The following is a 22,415-nucleotide window of genomic DNA, read 5'->3' as shown; positions in this document are numbered from 1 at the left end:
GAGAAAGTTTTACTGACACTGCTACATAATCACTTGTGCCACTTGCAGTTCCTCAGTACCCAAGCACGAAAATCGTAAAAACACTTAACAAATTCAACAAATTTACCAAAACCTTTTCAACAAGTCTGTATTCCATACCATGAAAATCTGTATTCCCTACTAAAAAAAAAACCCTGCTGAGCGAACAACTCTCCACCTCCACAGATCAGGCAGGTTCTGGGCTGATCTGTGGTACTACAGGAACGAAAATTAGCAAGGTAAGAACCAATTTTCCTTTCCCTGCACGTACCCAAATCAGTCCAGACTCCTGGGATGTACCAAAGCTCCCTACTTAGAGTAAGACCTGGAAAGTCCCACTCGCAAAACACTCTGCCAAACAACCGGGACTCCGAATCCCCCACATCTAAGTAATAGTGCACTGCAAAAGTATGCAGCGATTTCCAAGTCGTTGGTCTGCAAATTTCCTGTGGCAAAACTAGCTGAGCCTCTACCCACAAGGCCGCCTCAGATTGCATAGAATGAGCTCTCAAATCCTCAGGAACCAAATGTCCCTTCGCTTTGTACATGGAACCAATGGCCTCCTTGAGCCATCTCTCGCAAGAGTAGCCTTGGAAACCTGAGAACCTTTCTTGGAACCTTCCACAAAACAAAGAGATGATCTGACCTCCTGAAATCATTCATTACCTTGAGAAACCGCAACAGAGCTCTGCATACATCCAAAAGCTTAAGGTCCCTCCATCTCGGGAAAAGCCGGAAGCTCCACTGACTGATTTACATTAAATGCCGATACCACCTTCGGTAAAAATGAGGGCACTGTCCACAGGGACACACCCCTGAGCCCGAAATCTGCAGAAACGGATCATGGCAAGGCAAAGCCTGCAACTCAGAGATTCTCCTAGCTGAACAAATGGCCACTAGAAAAATGACCTTAAGGGTCAAATCTTTAAGCGTCGCTCTCCAAAGAGGTTCAAAGGTGCCTCACACAAACCTACTAGAGGCCAAGGAGGAAACACGTAAAGCAGCTCCCCGAGGCTAAGCTAGCACCCGAGTGTTGACTCCCTCGGCCCCATGTTCTCTTCTCCGACTGAAAAAACGACTGCCTTTGCAGTGAGATAAGTCACAATTAGATTCACATAGGGGCAACTACACCTCTCGCAGAAGAGCTGCATCGCTATCTCGGACAGCTCCCACTCTCCCAGCTCTAATAACCTGCAACATAGAAAATCCGCTTGGATGTTTTCTACTCCTGCGATGTGCGACGCTGCTATCTGCTCCAGGTTTTGCTCCGCCCAAAGAATTAGCTCCTGAGCCTCCTGGGCAACTTTTCAACTCTTGACTCCTCTCTGCCGATTGATATAGGTTACCGTCATCAAATTGTCCGACAGTACCCTCACCGATTGACCTCGCACCAATGGCAGAAATGCAAGTAAAGCTAAATGCACCACCATGGTCTCTAACCAATTGATAGACCAGGAAGCTTCTGCTGCGGACCAGCTGCCTTGAGTATTTGCTGCTGACAAACCGCCACCCAACCAGAAAGACTGGCATCAGTAGTAACAATTACCCAATCTGGAACCTCCAGGTTGAAATCACGAACCAGATTGGAAGTCAGCAGCCACCAAGACAGGCTGTCCTGTGCAAATCTCTCGAGTGGTAAGGGAAGATGGAATTCCTCCGAGGGCGGGTTCCACCGAGACAACAGTGCCCTCTGCAGAGGTTTCATATGCACAAAGGCCCATAGCACTAACTCCAGGGTTGAAGCCATCAAATCCAGAACTTGCAAATAATCCCAGACTCTGGGTATCAGCAACCTCAATAAGTGCCAAATTTGCCCCTGCAACTTGAGAACCCGCTCAAACACCTTGCCCCTCTGAGTGTCGAACCGAGCCCCCAGATACTCGAGGGACTGTGATGGCACCAAGTGACTTTTCGCTAAGTTCACTACCCAGCCTAGCGACTCCAGAGTACTGATCATCCTCTGCACTGACCAGTGACAAAGGTTCTCTGACTTCTCCCTGATAAATCAGTCGTCCAGATAGGGGTACACCAGCACTCCTTTGTGACACAATGCCACCACCACCATAACCTTGGTGAAGGTGCATGGCATCGTGGCCAATCCAAAGGGAAGGGCCTGAAACTGAAAATGTCAACCCAGAATCATGAACTGCAGAAACAGCTGATTAGCTGGCTGAATGAGAATATGCAGGAATGCCTCTGTCAAATTCAGAGGAGCCAGGAACTTGCCCCTGCGCACTGCTGCCATTACCAACCTTAGGGTCTACATCTGGAACTTCAGATCCTTGAGTGCCACATTTACCCGCTTGAAGTCCAGAGCTGGGCAGAAAGTGCCTTCCTTCTTTGGGATGACGAAGTAAATGGAATACCTTCCCTTGCCTCGTTCGTCCTGGAGGACTGGAACCACCACCCCCAACTTCCGCAAGCGGTCCAGTGTCTCTTGCACCACAAGCTGCTTTTCTAAGAACCCACAGGGGGAGACTAGAAACAAATCGCAGATGAGCCGAGCAAATTCTAACGCGCAACCGTTTCTTATTACACTGAGAACCCACTGATCCTGCGTAATCTTGACCCACTCCCCGAAAAAACACGCTAAGCAATTCCTATAAAAGGAATGGCAGAGTGGACCAGCCTCGCCTGATTTCACAGCCTGTCTTAGCCGCACCACTACCTGCGGTGGCTCTAAAGGGCCTTCAGCCTCTGCAAAAGGACTGGCCCCAGGACTGTCCCTGGAGAGAAAATTGTTTTTGCGGACCTGGAACTCCTCTCACCAGGCACGACTTCTTACTGTCTCGAAAACGGGACTAAGCCTGGAAAAACCTCTTGCCCTTAGGCTTATCCTCCAGTAACCTATGCACCTTATTCTCACCCAGAACCTTCATCAACTGCTTCAGGTCCTCCCCAAACAAAAGCTGGCCCTTGAAGGGCAGAGAACACAACTGGGATTTAGACGACACATCTGCCGCCCAGTTGTGCAACCATAATAACCTTCTGGCTGAAATAGCAGATCCAATAATCCGAGAAGAAGTTCTCACCAGGTTGTATGGAGCATCAGCAACGTACGCTGCCATCGCCTCTAAGCGGTCGGCCTTAACTGCCTCCTCACCAGACTTTGCCTGACAATTCTGAAGCTGCTGCATCCAACGCAGTCAAATTCTCTGCATAAAACTGGAACAGATGGCCACCCGTAAACTCAGGGCTGGCACCTCAAAAATTCTTTTGAGATGAATCTCCAGTTTTTGATCCTGCACATCCTTCAACACCGCGGACCCCGCGACCAGGATAGTCGTTTTCTTTGTCACCACTGAAACCAGAGCATCCACCTTCGGAAGGGAAAATAGCTCCAATGTCTGCTCAGGCAACGGATAAAGCCTTGCCATCGACCCCCAACTTTCAAGCCAGCGTCGGGAGTACCCTACTCCTGATCCATCTTCTTCTTCACTGACTTATGATTTTTTTTTTTTTGAGAGCCCTCAACCATCCAGGACTGGGTCCGTCCCTTCCATGTCAGAGACTTCTTGTGGAACCTTCAGCCCAAGTTCTTCCAGAACGTGAGGAATCAAAGGTCCTAACTCCTCCTTACTGAACAAACGGACCAGCTTAGGGTCATCTCCCTCAGATACCGGGATCTCCTCTGGATCATCCCCCGGAGTTGTGGTGGCCGCATCCGGATCAACCCCCAGATCCTGAGATAGATGTACCCCTGGATTCCCAGGAGCCCCCTCTGAATCATTGCCAGACGGATTAGGGCTCAACAAATGCTTCCTCGAGGCTGCCCTGGTTTGGAACCCAACTCCAGACCCTTGGCAGGACGGGTCCGGGTACCCAGCCCTGCCTGATGAGCCAAATAGGCCACATGCAACAGCAGGACAAAATCAGCCAAAAAGGACTGGGAGGCATCAGCCAACGGCTAAAAAGACCCAGCACCAGAGAACCCTGCACCAGGCAGAACAGGTGCCTTCACGCCATCTGCCCTCCCCTGCTCGGGGGAAAATCCCCCCTCTTCCGTCGGTGCAGCAAGTGCCGCATGATAACTCAAAATGATCGCCGCCCCTGTGCTGACAGAAGCTGAGGCCCCAACTCGCTCTGAGCCCCGGCATGCAGGGAGAACTGCCGCAGGAGAAACCTTCCTCTTTTTTGCAGCTACCAGGCTGTCAGACGGCCCCTCACTACCCGACACACAGGCAGAACACAGCCTGATGCGGCTGAGGTGCGCAGGAGCCGCGCCACACATGCTGCACACCGAGCAATGCACCATCACATTCCCGGAGGGAAAACCCCCACAATGCGATGGAGCTTGCCAATGCAGCAAATATCACTGGAGGGAAAGAAATCCTCCCCTGGCTGCCAGAACGGCAAAGGCAGGGAGCCATCCCTGAACTTACCGAGACCTTCCTCTTCAATTCAACTACTGTTTCTTTTTTTTTTTTTTTTAAACAAAAGTCTAACAACAACACTTAACAAACTCCCCTAGAATGGAACAGACCTGTCCAGCACCAAAAGAGAAGATTAGTGAAATTAAAAAGGGACAGTGACAAAAATACCCCCCCAAAAAAACCAGCCATCCTGAGCCTACAGCCGTCTCAGCAGCCTTGTGAAGGGGAGGGATCTGGACCACCAGATTTACACCCCACGGGATCAAGGAGCAAGCGTACAAAAGGATCATCGACCTCCAGCTCGTCCACCTCAACCAGACAGGGAAGGACCCACCAGGAACCAAAACCCACACACATGGCACACTGAGCCATGCATCATCACCTTCCCGGAGGGAAAACCTCCCCAACGCAATGGAGATCGCTGACACAGCAAACACCACGGGAGAGAAAAAAAACTCTCCCCCAGCCACCAGAACCGCAAAGACAGGGAGCTGTCCTTGAACTTCCTCTTCAATTCAATTACTTTTTTTTCTTTTTTTTTTTTAATTAAGCTTTAACAACACTTAGCTAACTCCCCTAGAATGGAACAGACCTGTCCAGCACCAAAAGAGATTAGCCAAATTAAAAAGGGACAGACTTGACAAATAAATAAATAAACAAACAGCCGTCCTGAACCTACAGCCACCTCAGCAGCCTCGTGAAGGGGAAGGATTTAGACCACCACATTTACACCCCATGGGATCAAGGAACAAGCATACAAAAGGGTCACCAACCCCAAGCATCATCAACCTCAACCAGACAGGGAAGGACCCACCAGGACTCAAAAACCCTCTGGGAGGAAGGCTCACAAAACCAAAGTCAACTCCAGACTGCAGAACTGCAGGATTTGCACCATCTGCTGGAGACAAATACTGAGGAAATGCAGGTGGCTCAAGTGATTCTGTAGCAGTGTCAGTAAAACTTTCTCTGTCTCCATCTGCTGGCAGGGATGCAAAACCCAGGAGTCTGGACTGATTTGGGTACGTACAAGGAATGCATGATAGCAAACTTCTCCGAGCAGGTCCTGGAAAAACTGCCTGTCCCCTGATGAAGCAAACACCCTCTAAACATTTGCACAGCACAGCCGCTGAGCAGGCCCTTCAAAGCTGAGCTTTTTCTTTTTTTGACAAACTTCTTAAAGCGACAGCTCCACTCAGACAGTAATTATAGGAACAGTCTCCAGGAGGAGGGAGTTAAAAGCAGGGAAGGGGGAAAGGAGGGGGGAATAAAACAAATAGGGTGAGGAAAGAGGAGAAACTCCTATCCTGGAAAGAAACCCTGGTCCTATCTTACGCCAGAGGGAAGGAACCACTGCTATCACCTCTGGAGACCTTACCCTGGGGGAGAGATCAGCTGAGGATTCAACCCTCCTCTCTTTAATTTTTCCTTAAAATATTCCCAGGCTAAAAATAGCCAAGCAGAGAGGGAGAATCCATCTGCCACCTCAGGAGCTAACCATCAGAATCTTCCTATTCATTCGGCCTAACCAGGCCTTAGCTTCCAGCACGGGAAGCTTGTCTACTATCTGCTGGAGACAGAGAATACTGGCAGGCTGATGTCAGCACAGAGGGATATAAAGATTGACAGCAGCGAGCCTACTGATCTCTGTCTCCATCTGCTGGTAGGCATGCATAATCCATGCATAATGGACTGCTCTGACCGGACGTAAAGGAAGATATAGTTGCATCGGAAAAGGTATAGAGAAGGGTGACCAAAATAATAAAGGGGATGGAATGGCTCCCTTACAAGGAAAGGCTAAAGAGGCTGGGTCTGTTCAGCTGTGAGAAGAGACGGCTGAGGGGGCTATGATAGAGATCTGTAAAATCATGAGTGGAATAGAATGGGTAAATGTACATCGATTATTTACTCATTCAAAAAAATACAGACTAGGGAGCACTCCATGAAGTTAATAAGTAGCACATTCAAAAAAAATAATAAAAAATTATTTTTCACTCAATACACAATTAAGCTCTGGAATTCGTTACTGGAGGATGTGGTTAAGGCAGTTAGTGTACCTGGGTTTTAAAAATGTTTGGAAAAAGTCCTGGAGAAGAAGTCAATAAACTGTTATTAACCAAGTAGTCTTAAGAAATAGCCACTATTTACCATTGAGTGATAGCAGCATGGGATTTATTCACTGTTTAGGATCTTGCCAGGTACATGTGACCTGGATTGGCCACTGTTGGAAATAGAATACTGAGCTTGATGGACCTTCGGTCTGACCTACTATGGCACGTTCTTATGTTCTTGTGCATATACTGTAGCAATTTTCAAAAGCCCAGTTACACGGGTAAAATTCATTTACACATGTAAAACCCAGCTTTAAGCGTGTAAAAATTTTTGAAAACCAGGCCCACTGTTTTAAAGAAAATTTTCTAACATTTTGCCTGGAACCATCCTATATTTCCCTGGATCACCTCTAGAGATCTTTTTAAAAACTTGCATTACATTGGCTACCCAATAGTAACAGATCTGCAATTTCATATTTGAGTTCTTTTAGAACTCTGGAGTGAATACAATCTTTGCCTGGTGATTTGTTACTCTTTGCTCAGTGATTTGCTTCCATTTCTCTGAATCATTATCATCAAAGAACATGTAGGGTTGCCAACTGGTTCCAGATATTCAGGACAGGTTGATCCAGCAATGGTTTTACCCCACTGCAAGCAGGGACTTACTTTTCTAAGGAACTGCAATAGGGAAGTCAAAACTACAAGTTCCTGCATGCATCAAGGTAAAACCAGGACTGGGTCAACCTGTTCTGAAAATCTAGAGCCAGTTGATAACCCTTCTGGAGTGGGTATCTCCCCAACATTCTCCTCAGTAAAAAACTGAAGCAAAGAATTAATTTAGTTTTTCTGCTATTGCCTTGTCATCCCTGAGTGCCCTTTCCACTCCTTGTTCATATAGTAGTCCACTGGACTCCCTCACAAGCTTCTTAGTTTGAATGTTTTTATTATTGGTTTTTGTCTCTATGGCAAGGTTCTTTTCAAATTCTCTCTTGGCCTTTCTTATTACCATTTTTCATTCTGTATCTTAAATTTAGCCTCCAGAATCTCCCTTCTGCACTTTCCTATGTCACTGGTACCCACTGTTGTTTCCAGTAGTCTCTAAAATCCTATCTAGGTAATGCATGAGGTCTGCTACCTTCATATCAAGCAGGCCCACCAGCCACCCAGCTATCTACATTCCTATTGATCAAATCATTAACTAAAACAGCTGTCCTAACGCATGATTTTACCATCTAATTTATGCAGGCTATTATAAAATTAACCTCTATGAGGACAGTTTTTAGACAAGTGCAATGTCCTTTTTCCATGCAGACCTTCACACCAATTTTCAAAGGGAAAACTGCATGCGCTATTTATGCAGGCACTTTTTCTAGGAAGATTTATGCGTGTTAGGTTTGGAAATACAAACATATGCCTGTAAGTGCAAACTCCTCTTCAGCCCTGCCCCGGGACCCTCTCCCCTCACTGCAGGTAAAGTTATGTACATAGTAACACTAGGCATATAATTTTACCTGCAGATATGGGAGGCAGTTTTCAAAGACCCCATTTTTGCAGACATGGCTTTTGAAAATTGTCTTTGATATATAAATTATACAGCTCTTTTTGGAAGCTAGTCGTGGGGATAGTACTCCAGGATGCTTAATCCAACTTGGAATAAGAATTAGATTGCAATTTTGATTCAGTTGATTGGGTAACTATTTGGAATAAAGCAGACTATATTTATATTTGCTGTAAGAGAATAGAACACTATTAACTTACTACACAGAACATATTGGTATCCATTATAAGGTTTGCCCAACTACTGATCCTCTTTGTTGGAGGGACTGTGGCGGCATGGATTTCATCTGCTTCTGTGGTGATCCTATACTTTTGTGCAAAGATTTTGGCACAGGATCCAATCTGCCATTAAGTTTGTTATTCATGTACTTTTGGTCTTGACACCTGTGTTGTGTCTCCTCGGCCTCTGGAAAGAAAGCACCCTATCACATAATGCTAAGAAACTGATTTTGCAATTCATTCATGCCCCCAGATTCATTGCACTACTTTTAACGGCAAGTGTCCTTGCTAGCCTTGAACTGTAGTCTGCCAGGGCTGGAGGCAGGTGTGGTTTGGGGAAATGCAGAGTAGGAGAGTCCGCATGGAGCCTAAATACAAACCCAGTCATCCCACCCTTGAGGAACCTGACAGTTTCCCAGGGCCTCAAAAGAGAACTCTGGGAACACCTTGGTGTTCTGAGCAATTTGAGAACTGAAGGCCAAGCCATAAGGACCCAAATGCAGACCCACAAGACCTTGACACAAAGTAAGAGCTAATGTTTGTGCTGAAGGAATTAAATTAACATCTTGGGTAAAGCCTGAAATGTAAGCCAGGACACTTGCTTTGTGCTGTCAAGTTGCTACCTCAATGCACGGTTGTGAAATCCCGAAATGTAGTGGCGTATATGCAGGAGACCCCAATAAACTGACACTACTCTGGAGAAGGGTTCTGGAGTCTGAGGTGTGGCATCGCCAGATTTGTGAGACAGTGACCTCTGAGTGGTTCACATATGCTCTCAAGGGCAAAACGGAGCAATATATAGGTTTATGGGACTTACTCCGGTTTATGTACAAGAAATATGAGAATGTTTTCTTTTCTTTTTATTCTTCTTCTCTGTTAGGGGTGGATAAACTATCTGGGCTTGGATATTATGTGATATGATTTATCTAATAAGAGTTGTAACTTCCTGCGCTATTTTGCAAACCAGTCAGAAGTCTATTGAATAATTATAAAAACTCTAGTTCGATCAGTCTTTCAGCACACGTAAGCCCCTGTGTCGTCTTCTTTAACTTAGAAGCTCCTCCCTGTATCTTTTCTCACATTTAGATATCATTTGAGGATGGGTACTCAAAACTGAACCCCTGTACTTCAAACGTGGTCTGTCAAACACATCATAAAACATGCAAACATGCTTTGGCTGAGGCTGCCTGGTTTTGAGTATTCATTCCCAATTTATTAACTAATATACCCAAGCCCTTGTCCCATTCAAAAATATTATACCTACCTGCCCATTCCTGTGCCCTGATTGCATTACCCTATACGTGTCCACATTAATTCACATCTGTTGCTTGTCTTCCCATTTGCCTAAAGTAATAAAGTCCTTCTGTGTATTTAAAATGTGACAGTCTAGTGTGGTAATATCGCTGTCTATTCCTTCATCTAGAACACTGATTAAAATATTAAGTAACTGTGGGCCCAGTAACACTGCTACCCACTTTATTCCAATTAGAATATGTGTCATTAAGTGTGACCCTCTGTCATTCCCCCCTTCCATTTTTCTAAACCATTTGTAAATGTTATCCTTAAACTTTTTGTTAACTTGAAAATCATCTTTTCTCGTGGTACCCTCTGAAAAGCTTTGGCAAAATTCAGATAAACTGTATCAATCATGTTTGTGGTTAAAGGTCTGAAAAGAAAATCTATAGAAACACCATTTCCCAATTACACAGTGGGATAAACTGAGGCACAGGGAGAGGAAGGAACCAAGTTGGGGATCACATAGAATCAGTGGAAGAGCAGAGATTAGAACTCGCTTCCCAGTTCTCCTGCTCTTCTCTCTAGGCACTCACAGATAGATGCTGACAAGAGCTCAAAGAGCAAGCCCCACAGAAAACCTGCCATCCAGTCTGGGACTAGAATGGGTGGCCCACATCCATCAGAGCAAGTGAAAAGAAGAATCTCCATTAACTGCAGTGACAGTAGTATTGCTACTTTGTTTTACCTCCATTACAATCTTCCTTGCAAAAAGGCCCTATTATAATAATATTCATGATAAATGACTGCCAGCTCTCTCTGATACAACATGCTTTCTGCAATATGTCTATTATAAAACCCCTCGTTACTGGATTCACTCTGTTATAACCTCAGCTTCTAACTCCATCACATCCTACCATAAGTCCCCTCGTTACAAGGCTTCCTCTCAGATACTTCATCAGGGCCCCGGGAGTGGCCAGGCAATCACACCCCCATGCAGATAAATACCTGGTTTAGGAATGGATGAGCCACAAACAAATGTTTTTGGTGGGATTCTGGCGACCCAACCCCTCACGATGACAGCGGCGGCAGAAATGAGAGGAAATGGAGGAAAAAATAAACAGAAGCAGCGGCAGGCAGGGCCAGACCTGCAGAGAAAAATGAGAGAGACAGAAGGAGAGCGGGAGAGAGAAAAGAGTACAGCAAAAAATGAGGAAGAAAGAGAATGTAAGGGGGGAGAGAGAGAGGGCAGAAACAGAGAGAGAGAAAAGGCAAGACACAGAGAGAAAGAGAGGGATATGAAAGAGAGAGCGAGGAGTGAAGCAACAGGAGAAGAGAGAGAAGGAAAAAGGCAGCGTGAGAAAGCGATAAATGGGGATGCAGAGAGCAACAACAAGCAAGGCGTAGGGAGACGGTGGTCACGTCAGCGTGGTGCTGAAATAAGAGAGCACGCAGCAAAGGGATTTTTTTTTCCCTTTTAACAAAATGTAAAATTATTTCTCAGCTCTGTGTGTGTGGAAACAGATGGCAAATTTCTAATGGTGATGCCTCCATCCCCCAGCTGGCTCATCCCAAGCGCCAGGAGTGAGAAAGAGAGAGAGAAAAAAATTGTGTGTGTCATAAATTCAGTCCTTAATAAGGAATGTATCACTGTCCTTGTGTAATTGAAATTCTCATTGCCAGTTACACAGGCCAAGTCTTGCAATGTCTTCTTAAGGGTGAAAGAGAAGACTGCAGCGGCCTTCAAAGCTCATTCCAGTGCAACTCTCCAGGTGACCACTAGGTGGTACTGTTAAGATCAGAAATTGGCTCAGAGGCGGAGGCACTCAAATGCCCAGATGGAAATTGGAGTCAGGGATTAAAACGTAAGAATTCAGAGGGCTACAGAAAGCTGGGAAAAACGGGTTGTATTGTAAAGCTTTGAATATAAAGAACTCACCTGACAGCTCTCTGTTACTGACTCTCTGTGTGTGACCCTGGGGAAGTCCCTTTATCTCCCCTATGCTCACTTCTAATCCCTGGCTCAGTCTGTGTGTGACCTCAGGGGAGTCAATTTCTCTGTTTGTGCCTCAGTCCTAATCCCCAACTCTGTCACGAACTCTCTGCGTATGACCTCGGGCAAGTCACTTTATCTTCCTGTGCCTCAGTGAACACCAAGATATTAATAAAAACATTGCCCCTTCTCCCTTTAAATAGAGGAAATGACCCCCTTCCCCCACTCCCTTCCGGGGAGTGATGCTACACTTTGCTTACTTTCACCAGGATTTTTCCTGCTTCTCAAGCTCTCTCCTCTATCGATCTGTCACGTGGCTCCCTCCATCTTTCATCTTCCACTACAGGTGGTGTCTTCAGCTAGTCTGCCTGCTGGTTTGCTCCTTTTCTTCCATGCGTTTGTGATAATTACTAAGAAGGGGAGGAGGTGTATAGAAAAAGGAATTAAAACCAAAATGAAATTATTTGAATTAAAAAAAAAATGCACATTGGCAGATGCTGTAAGCTGCCCTCAAACAATACAATGAGGAAAGCTTGTCACTGCTGTTGCCTGTGCTGGGGCAGTGTGTGTGTGTGTGTGTGTGTGTGTGCGGAAAGCCGGCACTGCTTCCATCGGCGCAGTTCCTGTTCTCTAGTGCTGCTCTTTCTTATGTAATAAAACAAACAGCAGTGCCCGTGTTGGACAGTTTGAGGGCATAACCAACCGAGGCTCTGGCTGAACGATTAGAACATAAATCTATAACTTGGGACTTTTGTTTAAGGAATTAGGGTGTGCTGTTTGCTGATCAAACAGCCTGGCAGGAAAATAGAGAAAAAATATATACATTTTTGACATGTATGGTCATGATTTAGTGCTAAATTTACATTTCTGAACTTTAATTGTACATTTATGCACATATCTTCAACCTTTAATGTTTATACGTGCAACCCCTCAATACAGATAGAACTCTACAGTGCTCTGCCTCTAAATGTATCTCCACTGTAATCCACTGCCAGTGACTCTCCTAACCTTATTCTGATTAATTTTTGAGGTGGCGACATAGAAAAAGCTCAAAGCTGACTTCACTCCCCTTATACAAAGGTCTGGTGCTGCCATCAGCTCTTCGGTATCCTGTGTCAAAGCTAACCTAATCTAAGGCAATTTTTTGTTTTGGTTTCCAAATCATTACCGCAACCAAAACCTGATACAGCCCCAAAATGTCACTCCATGGTTATTAACCCAGGAATAAAAATCTCTACACCAAGTTCAAAATTAGGCCCGCTGCTTTCAGAGTGGGCAAGAATGTGCGTGCTGTTAGATTTCTGAACCCATCAGACTGAGAGCTCTTGATCGCCGCGGCTTCCTTGGGTGGGCTCTGGACTGTTCCGACGGAACTGAAGGAAAGGAAATTAATAGGTAAGTTTACATTTCACCCTCCTTATCACCCATGCTAGACCGGTCCAGATAAGTGGGATGTGCTAAAGCTTGGAGGAAGCCATGCTAGCTCTCAAGACTCCTGCATCCATGGCACAGCCTCCCCCTGCCTGAACCCCCCAGCACGGATGCAACGGAAATAAGGACACCGCCTTGCCAGTATCTTCTAGAAAGACAAGATTCTGACTCTGCTTACAAGGACTCCTGCACCCTCATCGAGCAGGGTCACTGGTCCCCTGAGACCTTCAAACTCTTGCTGAAGCAGGCAAAGTGCGACACTATACATTAATACATCAAAGACCTATCTGAGAAGAAACTGGTCAGCTACAAGCATCTCAAAGGTGACGTACAACAAACCTGAAATGGCCATTCCTGTCCCAACCTACATCGCCTGACTTTCTCACCATAAGAGAGAAAAGCTGATTCCGATAGACGTGAAGCACAAACTTGCAAAAAAAATGAGCGTCCTTGGTACAAAAATACTCTTTCTTTTAAAATTACCAAAGGACTGATTTTAATAAGACTCAGAGTTGCTACCCTACAAAGCTTAGGAGGAAGAGATTCCAGATACCTTCAAAACTAAGGGGGGGGGGGACGGGGGGGACGACGACACTTGTGTTCTTGATCCCTCTACAGGAAGTATCTAATGGGAGAGCTTCTGGGACTTTTTCTTGCAGCAAGCCAGTGCCAGTTTCTCCCATCTGCGAGATTTGTAAGTTTTGCCTTCATTCCAATCTCTTCTGATGGAATGGATTCCTCAAAGGGAAATATTGTCTTTGCCTGAAAACTGACCTAGAAGAGACTCAACTCTCCACTACATACTCTTCTTTCACGTCACTGAAGGCCGTAACCCCTTGCCTTAAGTATCCTATGTAACAGCCAAGATTGCAACAAAATGGAAGTGACCTTCTAGGAAATAATCCTCTGACTAGGGGAAAGGGTCTCGGCGCACTCCTGTTTGTACCTTCAGAATTCAGTCCAGGGAGTACCTAGGCTTCTGGTGGAAACACACGCCAAAGACTGGATGCTGGTCACTGATCTACAAGGACATCCAAACCTCCTGGCTCTTGCTTTCCTTTTTTGGCTGAAGAACTTGCTTGTCTTGGAGCTTCAACTGGCTGATCTGAAATCCACTCACGGAAGAACCTCACCTGACACTTAGTCAGGCAAAGACCACTTATGCCGGTGTTTATACTTGAGAGTCTCAAAAGTGTCAGCTCAAAACATTTGACTGCTTGATGATGGTGATAGCCATGTGAGCTGCTGCTAGATCCTGCAGGGGAAATCTGACCCAGACCAAATCTGACTCATTTACCAGGATACCTGAGGGCAACTAGTTCTCTCAGTTTGTTCACATCAGCTATGGCATTCAATTTATTGCTACCACTTGGGCAACCTTCTGAGCTAGAAGCCTGGAATACTAGAAGGTTGGCTGTGGCCTTTGGCCTAAACCTGATGGTTCTTCACTAGCTCAATTCCTCTCCATGCTTCAGTTGCCCAGGATCATAATTCCCCTCTCAACCTATAAGGCTGACGCCTATGGCATGAAAGAAACATGAAGGAGAGTTGAGTAGTAATAGCAGTAGTAGTAGTAGTAGTAGTAGTAGTAGTGGAAGATCCATTCCCTGCAGAAGGCAACTGTGAAAAACCACCTGCTTGGGATCCTTATAACCTCCATAGGGAGAGGGAAAAACAGCCTTGTGACACTAGGCTATTGAACTACCCCAAGAAAAGAGTGAATCAAGTGAGATGCACTTGGTATGTACCTAACATACTACCTTCAGGCCCATTGCCCTTGAGCATAGGATCTGTGGAATGGACCAGAATCGGGGAGGATGTGGAAATGGGAGAACTGGACACTGTGAGACCGTCAACTCATTTATTTTAAAAAATGTATTTATTTAAAATTATTCTTTAACTGCACATGCCAACAGATCATGGCAGCTAACAACTGTACATTCATAAAGTCATGTTAACAAAAAGAGTTCTGACATAAAACAAATCAAACTGAAAACATAAAACAGCAAATATGGCATCCAAGACCATAAGGTCTTCTTCTTAGATGTGAGGGCTTCCCTATACTCCAGAGATTTGGAAGGACTAACTGCTATTTGGCAACTGGAATTCAAAATCAAGAAGTGCAGAGTCATGTGTCTGGGATGCAGTAATCCAAAAGAGCTGTATGTAATGTGGGGTGAAAGACTAATGTGCATGGACCAAGAGAGGGATCTTGGTGTGATAGTGTCTGGGGATCAGAAGATGGCAAAGCAATGTGACAAGGCGATAGCTAAAGCCAGAAGAATGCTGGGCTGCATAGAGAATGAAATAACCAGTAAGAAATAGGAGGTGATGATGCCCTTGTACAGGTCCTTGGTGAGGCCTCACCTGGAGTACTGTGTTCAGTTCTGGAGCCCGTATCTCAAAAAGGACAGAGACAGGATGGAGGCGGTCCAGAGAAAAGCGACCAAAATGGTGGTGGTGGCGGTGGGGGGTCAGTATTGGGAGACTTATGAGGAGAGGCTGAAGGATTTAAATATGTACAGTAAATCCTGGAAGACAGGAGGGGCAGGGGAGATATGATACAGACCTTCAGATACCTGAAAGGTTTTAATGATACACGAACTTCAAACCTTTTCTGTTGGAAAGAAATCAGTAGAACTGGGAGTCACGAAATGAAACTCCAGGGGGGATGACTCAGAACCAACACCAGAAAATATTTCTTCATGGAGATATATTCTTCACTATCTCCTCCGGAATGCCTTGACTTTTATAGTCTGTGGTACTGATACCAGACATAAGTGAAAAAGAACAGGACTGCTTCTAAGGCCAAGTCCATAAGCAAAACACATCAGCACTGTCTGAATTTTCAAGAAACAAACCGGAAACCAATCCAATATTGCAAGTTGCGACCAAAAGTGGAAGACCGGTAAAACACCAAGGATTTTTTATTGTACAAATCGTCATAAACAGCCCGACTCAGGCCAAGTTTCGCTCGTTCATGAGCTGCTTCAGGGGCTATGATGGTATCGTAGTTAAACAGGTTGATTCCTGAGTTATTTAGCGGTGGCCAGCCTCTGACACTGCGTTTCATACGCCTGTATCTCACATTGGAAGTGAATGGAGTCTTAATTGGCAGTTCTAAGGAGTTCTCCATTTAGGCTACCACCGGCATTATATGGATAATAGTGCCTCCATATTAAGAGCATGACAACTTGCACAGATCATGAGTATTCAGTCTTAGTTTGGTATATAATTGAGTTCTTTCTATTCTGAAGTCATTTCATAAGATCGTTACAAGGAATCAACTTATTTAACTACGATACCATCATAGCCCCTGAAGCAGCTCAAGAACGAGCGAAACTCAGCCTGAGTCGGGCTGTTTATGACGATTTGTACAATAAAGAATCCTTGGTGTTTTACCAGTCTTTCACTTTTGAATTTTCAAGAAGGCTCATCAAATAACTGCATGGAGGGGTAGGTGCTATCCTTAAGAGAAACATGGGGTAACCTGCACAGTGCAGCAAATACTACCATAAGAAGCTTGCTGGGCAGAGTGGATGGAAACCACCTAAGAAAAAGTCTGACATTTTTCCAGGAATAGGAGAGCTCAAGCATCTTACTGGGGACCCATTTTCAAGGAAGAGACGGAGCCCCCAAATCTGTGACTGACCAAACCATCCTAATACCACTGCCCCTGAGGCCAACACTGAGGGGATAGGGAAGTCCGCAAAAGTGGTGTTTGGCCATCCAGTGCAGAAGACTCCTGGTACTGTCGTGAAGGATCACACCCAGGACACAGGAGCCCACAATGAAGGGACTGCCCCAGCCAAACCCAATGTCCTGGAATCCTTCCGCAAGGCAGAGACAGCGCCGCCTGAGCAGATTACTTGTCGCCTCTGACACAGTCTCCAACCAGGACTGGTACTGGTTGGGGGGAGGGAGAGGGGAAAGAGCTTCCAATAAGCACCTCTATCTGCCCTCTGAACTTTGGTCCAAGACCGCTCCAAAAGACAGTTCTCTTAAGAGAGGAAAAAACTGCACCACAAAGCTGAGACTGTGGGGAGTTCCCGAGAAGCACAGCTGTAAACTCTGTGGCCGCATCTTGAACTACCCCTGACCAAGGTGACGGAGTCTAACCAAAAGGAGCTCAAAACACATGCAATCATTTCATTCTCTAGCCAGACTTTTTTATAATTTAGTATTGATCACATGAGTGTCTGGCATCATCTGGATTTATTATTTAAAGTACTATGTCAACCATCTATTCCGTAAATGGTGTGTCGTTTACCCCACTACCATAAGCACCCCTGCCATCTATTAGTAATCCTCCTTCAATGAACACTGAACCAAAGTATGGGTTTGTTATTTTTGCTTTTCCTTTATTAACTGCCACACATTCTTCCACTTCTCCTCCCAGTCTTGCAATCTCACCTTGGCACTTCCTTCTTCCACTGACATACTGAGAAAAGTTTTGTCACTGTGTGCTAAAGCATTATCTATTTTTATCTCATCTTTTGCTTTTGCTGACCTACTTTCTCAGTCTTTCAAGCTATACCTTCCTTTTCTCATGTTTCTGAAATGCCTGGAATCTTTTTGTTTTTTACCTTTTCAACCATTATTTTTTAAATTATCCTGGTCTCATTTTAACCTCCAACTTTTAATTACTTTCCTAATAAAGATGTGTTGCCCTTAGAATGGATCTTTTTAGATTAGGCCACTATTTTTCTACTTTATAAAGATTTTCCTGTTACCATGCTTCCCTAAGGCAATGCTTTTCCACCTTTTTAGATCACAGTCCCTTTATTCTTTTCTATAATACTTTTGGTCTTCCCATCTATAAAAATGGCAAAATAATATTTAAAAGACAATTAGGTACAAAGTTCTTCACTTAAAGTTATCTCAAACTAAACATCTAGAGCTATCCCCCTTCACTTTGAGAAGCACTGCCCTAGGGCACTTCCCAATCTGAACCATGATCTTTGTATGACCACATAAATGCCTCTGCTCTTATGTTAATTGAGTCTGATGATCACTGGAGTTCAGGTGACCACCTACCCGGCCATGAGAAACACTTTCTCCATTTATAAGTTCCAGTGGGATAGGCACAGAGGTGTGGTGGTGAAGGTTAGAGCTAGAGTCTGTAACAGGAAGGAAGAATGGGACTGAGACTGGAAGTTTCAATCTGTCCTATTTCTGTACATTTGTGATACAGATTATAGTAGAATACATGCTACGGTCAGTTTTCTTGGGTTGGGAAACTAAGGCAGTGCCTAATTTTTTTTCTTGCATACGTCCCTGGCTCTTTCATGTAAAACCTGCACTACAGTCCACAAAATGCAACTGATGGCATCAGGCATCCAAGACAGTCCTAAATTTTCCCAGCACTGAGGGGGACAGAGTGACGTCACAGAAAGAGTAGGAACGAGGACAGAAGCAGAGATATCATAAGACAGGATTGATATCTCTCCATCTGCCAGCAAGTTCAAACTATGAACAAGGTAAAATCCTCTTCATAGAAGAGACAGAAAGCTGTGACTAAAGGCAGGCGTGACGTAATTTTAAGGCGCCCCTCCAGGTGTGCAGTGAGGGGCCAGTGACGTCACTACCGGAACTCCGCGGGAAGAGAGGGGTTCTGCCGCGCGAGCCGCAGGTGACATAACTCTCCACTCGCCTAATGAGACAGAGGATTGAGGGGAAGGGTTGCTGGGCCCCTCCCTCCCAGGACCCCCAGCAGCTCCCTACCTGTCATGCAGACGCCATCTTGGAGCAATTTCTGTTCCCTCTCTATCGCTCCGCCTCCCATAAGCACACGCCTTCGCTCTGGCTTCTCCCATTGGTCAATGGAGCTGCCAATCAAAGCAGGTCGCGGGCAGATACGTTGGACCTTTCAGCCTCCCACTCTTGGTTCAAAATAGAATAGGAGGCGAGGCCGGCAGCTGACGTCTCCCGTGCGTTAGAAGAATAGCTGTGAGTGGCGGGGCGACAGGACTGACGTCACTCATGGTAAACAGAAATAAAGGAAGCGCGAGCTAGAGGGCATGGAGTCTTCATCGACGCTGAAAGGAGGCGGGGAGAATGGGAAGTGGGCTTGCCGCGATGACGTCAGGAAAGTAGTGAATAGCAAGACTTAAGGTGAATTCCACGATAGCAGAGGCGGGAAATATTTTTTTCAACTTTCTCTTTATTCATTTCAAAATAAGCACAATCAAGTGAAAACTTTATATAAGAAAATCACAGCATCATAATATTAAAGACATACACACTGCTGTTAATTTAGATAGCAAACTGTGGAAAATCAAAGGCAACTATAGAAATAAAAAAAATGAAAAAAAGAAAGCACCCATATTATGAGACAGCAATACCTGAAATTGACTTATTTTGAAGAAAGCCTTCTAGCTGAATTGGATTATAGAAAAATAAACTTAATGCTTTTTAATTTGACCCAGCATTTATAGGGAAATTTTAATTAAAAAGTACCTCTCAACTCAATCACCCTTTGTTGTTTTTTTCTTTTAAAGAAGAAACAATTTCTCTGCTGAGTCTCTTTAATTATCTCAGGAAACAGCACAATCGTTTGGACTAAAAAGGACCTGTCTTTAACACGAAAAAATGACATCATCCATTGCTTATCACATTCATAAGCAAATGTTACTATCATTGTTGACCATTTCCTAATTCCAGAATCAGATTTTTCTAGGAAACCTGTAAAATCAAAATTGATAGAAAGGTTTACTGGTTCAGCAACATCTGAGGCTGAAGAAATCTTACTAAAACCTGGCAGATAATATATCTTTGTGATAGAGGGAATAACTTCTTTGTTGTAAACTTTAAAAAAATCCAAGTAAAATTGATTTATTTTTATTTATTTTAAAATGTTTGTATTCTGCACTCTACTATTAGCCTGAAACAGAGAGAGAGAGGCTAAAGGGTATCTAGGAAAATTAAGAAATCTTAGATTACATCTTCTTGAAAAATTACCCAAATTTCTATTCTTTGGTGTATGATCTGATTATCTTTAATAAGAGCAACATTACATTTATGCAATTTAGAATAATTTTCTTAATTTCTTGAAACTGTTCCCTTTGATTTTTAATTAACTGGAAGTCTTCCTCCATCTTCGCAGATAATCCCCCAAGGGAACCCAACACAGAATCAGTTTTTAAGGAAAGAGACATTTCCAGGTTTATAATAACTAACGATAATACATCTAACGTTACAACTGCAGGTTTTTCGAGTAGCGATGGACATACCATCTTCAGCCTGAGGGACCGGAGTTGCTCATCCAGACTGGGGAAAGTGGTAAATAATCCCACATCATCTTCTCCAGCCATAACTCCCATCTGGGGTATAGAGTCAACCTGTGGGGGTGCTGGGCCACCGGGACTTAAAGAGACAGAAGTGTCGCTGAGAATGGAGCTAGAAGCTCCTAGTTCCTGTAGTCCTGATCCTCCTTGGCTAAACATAAAGAGCTCCAGGGTGGTTTGAGAACAAGGTAAAGACACATAGTCACAATGGATGGAAACACATGCATAGTATCTTTTCTCTTCTTGCCCATCCTCATCCCAGACTGAAAACAGTGAAGGAGGTCACAATTCAATCTTAGGGGCACATGGTTTTGGCGCACCACTGGTAATATACTGCTGGCTCTGCCCTTTTGAAAGTCCCAGTCGCCCTCCAATAAATGGAAAGGTGGCAATGACCTCTCCCGGCAGTGAAGCAATGGTAGAGTCTTCCCTGCAGCTTTCCCTGGGAAAGTAGTTTTAATTAAACATGAGCGGGTAGTACCTTGGAGAACTAGTGCTGAGTGTGAGCAGGAAACTCTATCCTTTTCAGGCTTCTCCTTTTCATTCCCTGTTCTTTTGTTCAGATCTGACACCTATTGGCAGGTAGACAGACACTAGAGGACACAGGTTTGCTGGGTGAATAGAGTACTATCATTGCTGCCTGTGCTGTATTTTTCCATCATGGTGAGATTTCCTTTTTGCATAGATGTGCACACTGGATTATTTCCAGTTGCAAACACTGCATATTTTAATGATTTTGAACTTAAACTAAGGGCCAGTGCAAAAATGTTCGCTCAGCACTGTGCACAGTTTAACCCTCAGTTGTGCATACATATTTTTGTGTACAAACTCTAATGCCAATGCAGCAAGGAATGTTACATACCAAAAAAAAAAAATGTGTGCACATCATTTGGGCCGATGCAGAAAGGTATGTTCAGCCGAGGGCACAGTTGTACCTGCACTTGAATGCACATTTTGTGCAAGTAAACATTATTGCTGATGCAGGAAGGAGTTTAACGTGAACAAATATGAGTTGAAAACTGTGAGACCTACTTAAAGAAATCCACCAGATGGTCTCTTTTCCATTTATATAACATCCCTGCACAATGGCTCATCCTCCCATCCATGTATGTGCTGGGAAATATTAAAGTGCACTGACAGGTCTGTTTATAAGCAGCCCTCAGTTCAAAGAGCAGGCCTGAAGCAGCAGCATTGCTGTTCCCCTCATGAAAGCCTATGTGTATTTAATTTTTTTTTTTTTTTTTTTTTTATTTTCCTTGCTCTCACTTAGAAAGGCTCACTGGACGTCATGTCCGCATGATGAATTGCACTATGCTTTTATGTGTAATCATTTTTACTGTGTTTTTCTATTGCCATCAGCAGCAGCAAGTGACAAAAGTACAGATCTAATACCCCTGTGTACCAGTAGGTACTAATATGAAACAGATGACATCCAACAGATATGATAATCAGAACATAAAGAGCATTAACGTGCTTTCATGAAACATACGTCACTGCGTAACAATATATTTTGCAAACATCCCCAATCTGCTTTCTAGCATTAACCCTCCCCCAATCCCCATTTCTATATTGGAACGAATGTCAAAAGTCACAAATAGGATGTAGTTTGGGTAATTATTATCCAAGAACGCACAGGTATGACTCTTATCCAAGTTTGTCCCTCATCCCAGCAGGGAGCAAAGAATAGAAGGGCTTCCATATGGCGTGAAATCCTTCAAGAGAGTTGAGACATGAGGGATCCACAGATCAATATTCCAATAATAGTAAGTCCGTTATAGTCAATTTCCAAACATTCAGTAAAGGGCCTGATTCATTGAGCCATACTTTAAGAATACACTTCTTTGCAATCAGACAACATTTGCACAAACGTAACTTCTGGAAGGGGGACAATAAGTACATCTTGAAGAATATGATTGATCAGATACACAATATTAGGAAGGAAAAATACCCAGACGCCTCTGCTGTACTGTGGCCTGTCAGAGGTGAATGAACTTTGAGTGCCTTTCTGAGCATGACTTGCAGAATATCCCTGAAGTAGACCTACTGGCACCAACATATTCAATGGCAACATTTACTTCATAATACAATGAAGCTGGGTTCGCATGAAACCAGGATGCAAGCTTTTGTCTTACAAATGCCTATCTCAATGGACAAGAGCCAGGTGAAAAGATTCTTCTTTTAAAGTTACAGTTTTAATTAAGTCCTGGCTCCAGAAAACGAATTCATGCCGAGCTTCCTATTCAAGCCAGAGACTTGC

The 22,415-nt window shown here is 44.3% G+C and overlaps 1 protein-coding gene across 3 annotated transcripts in view; it reads right to left on the bottom strand.

The window, feature by feature from the left end:
- Nucleotides 1-18,717, bottom strand: part of ARAF (A-Raf proto-oncogene, serine/threonine kinase) — a 104,497-nt gene extending 85,780 nt beyond the window's left edge. The window contains exons 1-3 of one of the 3 annotated variants that reach the window (XM_029611767.1): nt 18,597-18,645; nt 11,702-11,851; nt 8,198-8,402 (exon numbers count right to left, since the gene is read on the bottom strand). Coding sequence is in view for 1 of the 3 variants with exons in the window: in XM_029611747.1 (XP_029467607.1) it covers nt 18,597-18,688 (92 nt within the window). In the remaining 2 variants the exon portion in view is untranslated. Of the gene's footprint in view, nt 1-8,197; nt 8,403-11,701; nt 11,852-18,596 lie in introns of all 3 variants that reach the window. The other 2 variants (XM_029611756.1, XM_029611747.1) reach the window with 2 other exon arrangements.
- Between the last annotated feature and the right edge of the window lie 3,698 nt (nt 18,718-22,415).

The sequence above is a fragment of the Rhinatrema bivittatum genome, chromosome 1 (assembly GCF_901001135.1).
Source record: "Rhinatrema bivittatum chromosome 1, aRhiBiv1.1, whole genome shotgun sequence".
In the NCBI taxonomy this organism is placed as follows: domain Eukaryota; kingdom Metazoa; phylum Chordata; class Amphibia; order Gymnophiona; family Rhinatrematidae; genus Rhinatrema; species Rhinatrema bivittatum.
This window is presented reverse-complemented; position numbering and strand designations above follow the sequence as displayed.